This window comes from Suricata suricatta, chromosome 7, assembly GCF_006229205.1.
Source record: "Suricata suricatta isolate VVHF042 chromosome 7, meerkat_22Aug2017_6uvM2_HiC, whole genome shotgun sequence".
In the NCBI taxonomy this organism is placed as follows: domain Eukaryota; kingdom Metazoa; phylum Chordata; class Mammalia; order Carnivora; family Herpestidae; genus Suricata; species Suricata suricatta.
In genome coordinates this window covers 62792363-62799609 of record NC_043706.1, presented here as the reverse complement: position 1 = coordinate 62799609, position 7247 = coordinate 62792363, and the positions used below count along the sequence as shown (strand labels likewise).

General features: G+C 31.1%; 1 protein-coding gene across 50 annotated transcripts in view; it reads right to left on the bottom strand.

Moving 5' to 3' along the window:
• The window catches only part of RIMS1 (regulating synaptic membrane exocytosis 1), a 460984-nt gene that overhangs the window by 85737 nt on the left and 368000 nt on the right, over nt 1–7247 (bottom strand). For 36 of the 50 annotated variants that reach the window (XM_029943495.1, XM_029943497.1, XM_029943500.1 and 33 more), the window contains one exon: nt 5270–5382. The exons of the other annotated variants lie outside the window; for them this stretch is intronic. In XM_029943495.1, the coding sequence (XP_029799355.1) occupies nt 5270–5382 (113 nt within the window). The remainder of the gene's footprint in view (nt 1–5269; nt 5383–7247) is intronic. 50 annotated transcript variants of the gene reach the window in all.

The following is a 7247-nucleotide window of genomic DNA, read 5'->3' as shown; positions in this document are numbered from 1 at the left end:
ATATATACACACACACAATGGAGTACTACATGGCAATGAGAAAGAAATGAAATCTGGCCATTTGTAGGAAAGTGGATGGACCTTGAGGGTGTCATGCTAAGTGAAATAAGTCAGGCAGAGAAGGACAGAAACCATATGTTTGCACTCTTAGGTCTAACAGGAAAGCAGGAGAAACCTAATGGAGGACCAGGGGGAGGGGAAGAGGGAAAGAGAGTTGGGGAGAGAGAGGGACGCAAAACTTGAGAGACTATTGAATACTGAGAATGAACTGAGGGGGGAGGGGGAAGTGGGGTGATGGTCATGGAAGAGGGCACTTGTGGGGAAAAGCACTGGGAATTATATTGAAACGAATATGACAATAAACTATATATATATATATAAAGCAGGGCTGAGCCAAAAGCTGAGGGGCTGTGCCATGAGAAGTAAAGCCATGGAGGTAAAAATTGGACTCTGACTTTCTACTATAATTAATTAGAGATTTTCAGATTTAAACTATCAGCTCAGTGTCAAAAGTTAAAAAAAAAAAGGATTTCTGTTAAAATTTGAAATTACACTGTATCTTGTATTTTTAAATTTGTCTTTGGTATTCATTACTGAAGATTTTAGAAATCATTAGTAGAAAATTAAAACAGGCAGTTGTCAGAGCAGCTAATAAGCTCTTCTTTCTATTTGACTCATTGCAGGGATCACACAAATAGCTTTATATATTATTATTTTATACATGTGCTTTTATTATAATAAATAGGTTATGATATAACCACTTAACCTTAATTATATATAATTTTGAAATACCTAATATATTCAGTGATTCTCTTATTTTTGGTACTGGAAGTTAAGATAATATAACGTATTAACAAAAGAACACATAACTAGAGGAACACAGGCCTAAACACTGGGTATTTAAGTATCATATTAAGTAATTTAATTTTACATTTATACATTAAAGTGTGAAAATATCAAATGTTTATTAAAGTTGTAGAAAAGCCCCTCCATTCTCTGATGTTCCATATCAGATGGCTTTTCATGAACCTAAAATAATCCATTCTATTTGTAAAAATTTGTATAAATATTTGCCTTGCTAAAGTACACTAAATAAAATGATGATAAAATCCTGGATCTGTATATACAAAAAGAAGTGTAAAACAATAGTACCTTCAAAAAAAGTTAGAAAATATAATCATGTTTATTTAAAAATTCCTCAGATAAGAATAATACAGGCCTGAGGTATTTACAGGTTAGGTTTAATTCTTTACCTCTCATGTGTATGTACTAAGCAAGGAATTTCACATCAAGCATGAAAACAATTTCAAATTATAGAATATCAACAAAATTATCTTTCCAAAGAATTTTTTCAAAATTGCATGACTTGTTTTTGAAAGCCATATGTCAAATTATAATCCGAGAAAATTCATATCTGTCCAAAATTGAGCTATATATAACTTGATATATGCTCTAACATTAATATGATTTAAGATAAGGTAATTTTAAACTTATGGGGTAAGATTTTATCATAAAATTCTGTTACATCTGATTAACATGATCCTGACATGATTCATTTCAGTCAGAACTATGTTTTTTATTTAAAGAGCAGATGTGGTAAAAACTAAATATGCTGATAGCAGGATCTGAATTTAATACTGTTAGTGGGATACAAACATAACTCCTATATTACTAGTCTTAGAAACGATTTTATTAGGCACGTATATCATGCAATTATTATGATGTTTCCAAACATACTGAAATGATAGCTTGTCCATGAAAGAATATGAAAGGACTGGGTTCTAATTCAATAAAAATGTACACAGCTGTCGGAGATTTTCTGTCACTGTGTTGACACTCGGAATAAATGTTCCCCTTATTTGGCATATGCCCATAAAATGCAGTGTAGACTACAGCATAAGGGTGTGTAAGTGTACATGGAACTATTTCTCCTAAAGAAATCTTCCTTTTCTGTACGCCAACTCTTCAAAATTTTTGTATATAGACTTCTGCTATTTCAGCAAAGTGATAAAACAAGGGTTCTTAAAAAACTGTAGACATTAAATTTTTCTATGTTAGATGAAGGAACAATCCATCTTTCTCACAGAAGATCAGTTTTCTTTGCAGTTAGTTATTTGAAGTAAATGAAAGACTTTTATATCACCTTTTACTATTATATTTACTTATTTTCAAAATTTCAAAATCTGTTAGAAATTTAAATAATCATTTTGACTTTTAATCAAGCATAAGTTGCTAAATTTCCGATTTATCAATTAAATACTTTCATGGAAACACATTAACTATATTTTTAGAAATGTAATATCCCTAGGAAGAATTTATACTAATCATACAGCAAAGAAATAAGTCATTCATGTGAAAGGAGGCTCTAATTATAGGGCAGTTATTTTTAAAAATAAGTAACAATAAACACTTAACAGCTACCTACAAAACCCATCACATTAGTCTTGGTTGCTATTCCTGGGCTAGAGAAACATAAACACTTTTTAAAATGTGAGTGCCTAAGTGCAAAGTCACCCGCCAATTATGAATTTCACCCCATCACTAGGGAATGTAACACTGTATAGCATCATCAAAAAAATAGCGTGGTATAACATTTCAGGGATCCTGAAGCAGTCTTACGTTTTTTCAAAAGGAAAGTTAGCTAATTCCCTACTCAAGATGGAGTTAGGGATGTTCAGTATTTTAAAGGACCAGGTTTGAAAGATCTTAGGAATCATAGTACATGTGTCTAGTAATTCTTTGCCCTGAAGAAAATCTAGTTTTATTAGTATTTGGTTCTAAATCTTTTGAAAATGGTTAACTAATTTCTAATTTGGCAGAATTTCAACAAATGTATTCATCCAAAATGTCAAATGGATTAAAACACTAAAAAAGAGTCAACAAAAGAATAAAGTTCAAAATTTAATATATATTAGATTTATGACAATGCTAGTTCTCAATTATATGAATAAAAATAGATTTTTGTAAAGTTACTTATAAAATGGTTGGGGTAAAAGAATAAAAATGAGAAAGAATTTCTTAACCATGTAAGGGAATTTTGAGTTAATGGAAATGAAACTACTTAAAATGGAAAACCACTTAAATGATTTTCTAATGAAATGGGAACTACTTAAAAAATTTATTGTAAGTCTTAGGCCATAATATGAATACTAGAATTATGGAGTATTTAACTTTTGCTTGACATATAAAATAAAAAATAAGCTAATTATTTGTTATCTTATATGTTTTTCTTATCCTATATTCTTTTAAGTTCTTAAAGATTCCATATCCTTGATCTCACATTTATTGATATAATCTGTAATAATTTTATTTAATATAGTAGTATCAATTTATCAATTTATGTCATAAGAGAAACAGTAATATATTTGAAAGTAATTTTTTTTAGTATTCAAATAGGATGAGTAAGAAAAAGAAAAAGGATGCCTGTGCAAAGGAAGGAGCAAAGACAGAATATGCTAGTGTAATTGCATGCAAATTAAAAGCCCTAGAAGAACTTCTGAATCCAACTGGAGTGATGCAATGCATACATCTCAATGATACAAGACGCAGAACAGTAGTACCTAAGTTTCAGAGAAGGAGTTCTAGGATTCATCACTCCACAGAAAGGCTTTACTTAGTTTGGGTGAGCCTTCAGTTTTCATAAACTGAGTAAGTAAGAGAGCTGGAATAGAAGATCAATTTCATTCGGTTCTAAATTTGTATGAAATCAGAGAACTTGGAATCTCCCAACCAAGATAAACCTACTTTTGATTTATCATGAATATTAAGTTCAGTGGTTGCTTAGATTTCTAGGGCATTTCATTTTTAGATTTTTTTTTGATCAACTGATTAATGATTAGAGTCCTGGTTCAGAATGATCCAGAAAAGTTTTCAGTGTTACCCTGATTGTTTACCGCTTTCTTGCTTCCTATACTGGCTCTAACTCTGACTCAATGTTCTATCTGACCTTATCCTTTGACATGATGCTAAGAAATCAATAAGTCATATTCAGCTATGACAAAGCATTTTGAGTTTAAAGAACTTTTCTAAATAACTGCATCCAACTGTGGAAGCAGAAAAAGTAAATCATCCTGTTTTCTAATCCCTACTGCATTTGTAGTAGAAGAAAATAAAGATGATGATATTCGTAAGACAAACAAATAAGCTAAGTGAAAATAATTAAGAATGAACCGCAGGGAAGACTTGTGGAGCTAGAATCAGCTACTCTAAGGAACATCAAGATATTCTGCTTAGGTTTTGTTTTGTTTTTAATGATTTTACAGTTTAACATGCTGTTTCAGACTCCTAGGATATTGAGCCTCACTGAATCTCAGCTGGAAATCCTCCTGCAGCTAACCTAAGATATAAAGTGATAAACTGCATCCAATGCACAGGACTCCATTGGAGTCTGGTGACAAGTCATATTTTGTAACCACCTTATTTTCCTCATTAATCTCTGAATATCTGACTGAGCTCAACCTCTAGCATTTAAAAATCAGTAGGCTTTTCTACAGTCATATTTCAAATTGACAATATTGATATAGTAGGTTTTTTAAAATTTTGAATTTCTAAGGAGTCACTACTTCCAAAATGGCTTCTCGACACGACATTATAACACAGGTTGTACTGTAATGGCTGGTGACATTAAAAAAAATTTAAATAAACCAGATAATATATTTAAAATTGCTTCATGAGGAATACAAATTTATGCATATTTTAATTAAGTGCTAGTTAGCAGTTTATAAACTCCTAGTGAATCCTTACAAAATAATGCTGAAATATAAAATAAATGTTTTAATGCCACTTGAAATTGGGTGAGTTTCAGTTTCTAAGAATTTGCTATCATATACTTTTCTTACTAAAGACAGATCAACAAGAAATCTCACGTTGCACAACTTATGTCATTCACTAATAAATCTCAATAGTAAAGAACCCAAAATAGTACTTAAGACTGAATCTACATCTTAATATTTTAAATATAATTTAAGCAATAAAATGGCTTTGTGTCTTGCTTATTTACGTGAATTTGACTACTGACAATAGATCATCGAGTGACTTTAATAATATCAAGTATGTACATTTTCTTCTTAGAAAAACAAATCCAAGTTAATAATTAATATTCTAAGAAAGTTATATATCTCGTGAAAATATCAAGAGGAGAGAGGTTATGATGCAAGACTCACTTGGATGATAACTTCTCTCACGTGACCTGGCACTTGCTAGTCCTACCTGCTAAATACACTGTACAGTTTTAAAACGGCAACTATTGGTTGGATACTACTAGTTTTACCTTGGAATATTGCTCGCGATCAAGTTCTTGACTAGAACCAGACCCTGTTGTCTGCTTAAATCGATGCACTTTCATTTTCATCTGTCTTGTTCGCTCCTCCACTACTAAGCTTGCTGCAAAAACACACAATGGAAGCCTATTAACACAGGCGAAGCACCTTTTGGGAACTGAATGGTTTAAGTTTTCAATTCTTTTGATATGATTTCAATTAAATGAAAATTTAGAAGTAACACATGACTAATAAACAAAATGCAGAAAATACAAAGCTAGCACCTGTTAATTTAAAGATGAACATGATTCAAATCACACAAAATGAGTAACACAAATGTTAGTAACAAAATATAACTACCCTGCTGCTTCTTCACCTGATATTAAGTATTTTCAAATCCATTCATAAATGACTATGTGAAATCAGATTTAATTGTGAAAATATGCTTCCGTTTAATCAACTGGTTGTTGCATGTACATATATAGAGAAAACAAATATGCATACTGAACACATCACACATATATGCACATGCTTAACATGCATGCACACACCCATTTAAAATCCTCAGCTAACAGCAGTCATCTAAAAACTATTTTAATTGATAAACACTTGCTTTGCTGGAGCATTCTTATTAAATCATTAATTTCTACCTGTAGCATTTCATGAATATTTGCCAGTCTTAAGAAAGGACTAAGAGAAAAGATAGGATTTCTATTTCTGGTGGCTCTGTGTGACCACATATATGAAATTTCTATGCTTTGAAAATAACATAAAATTTTTAGCCCTTTAATTTAAAATTTGTAAAGAACTGCATTACATTTAAGTCTTTATTAATCTCCTGAGTAGCAAGTGTGACTGTTTAAATGAGAAAATCACAGTCTTCAATAAAGTACAAGTTATTTTACGTCAGAATCCATCAGAAGCAGCTTAGCTTCAAAAGCATGCCATTAATTTAGACATTTTTACAAATGAAGGGGAAAAAAGAGCCAAGAGTGCAGAATAAACTCTTCAAAGCATATACCTGTGTTGTGTGAGACCTATGTTTATTTTTCACAACTTGTCTTTTGACAATTTCCTGGACTATTCAACTTCTGTAACCAGTGCTAAGATTTATTTTTAAGTTATGTATAAAAATATATTTATGGAAAAAGACCTATTTGTGTGTGATCAAAGTATTGGGGGTTCTGCCAAGAGGGCCTAATGACTTAAAGGATAGTATAAATGTTGATATATGTGATTTAACTTGGCTGCTTATTTCATCAGATATTAGAAAGATACTTGCTGGCAAATTTTTCCATTGCAATGATTAAAGGTCTATCATCCTTGATAAAAGACACTGACACCAATTATAAAAATTAAGAAAAATATGTGGCTTTTATTGTGTGTTCAAGTACAGACTAATAGCACAAGAGATAAATACATAGTTTAAAATGTGTGGGTAAATGTTTTAATTAGACCTTTAGCATAAAATTATTAGCTGTTTAGCTTTGTTTAAATTCAGTAAATGTGACAGACAATATCAATCCCTAACATCACAGTTCTGTGAATTAAACAATGATGAACACTTGCTTTGGAAATGTTGATCTCAGAGACAGGAAATAATGACTGTAAGATTAAAAGATGGTTCTATGGAGATCTTGAGAAAAGTAGTTCAGAAATTTATTAACTACTTGACAATATTAAAGGAGTCATAATGAGCACTAGAAAGTAAAAGACTACTTGAGATTAATTAGAAATTGAGAATTATTGAGAAATATGAGTTATATCTGAAGAAAGCCATATGTAATACAAGAAAATTCTCAAATATCTGTTCTCTGCCTTCTTCTTGTTTTGTGGGTGCATCTGGACACTTGCTCAGTCATTTGCTTTGAGCTTTGAGTAAGTTAAATGAACTGTATGTAATCAGCTGTACTCTTAAAACTTGAAGCTCAAAGCCATTTCTACTTGTGATGAAAGCAAATTTAAATGGTATTAGCTTAATATTCTACT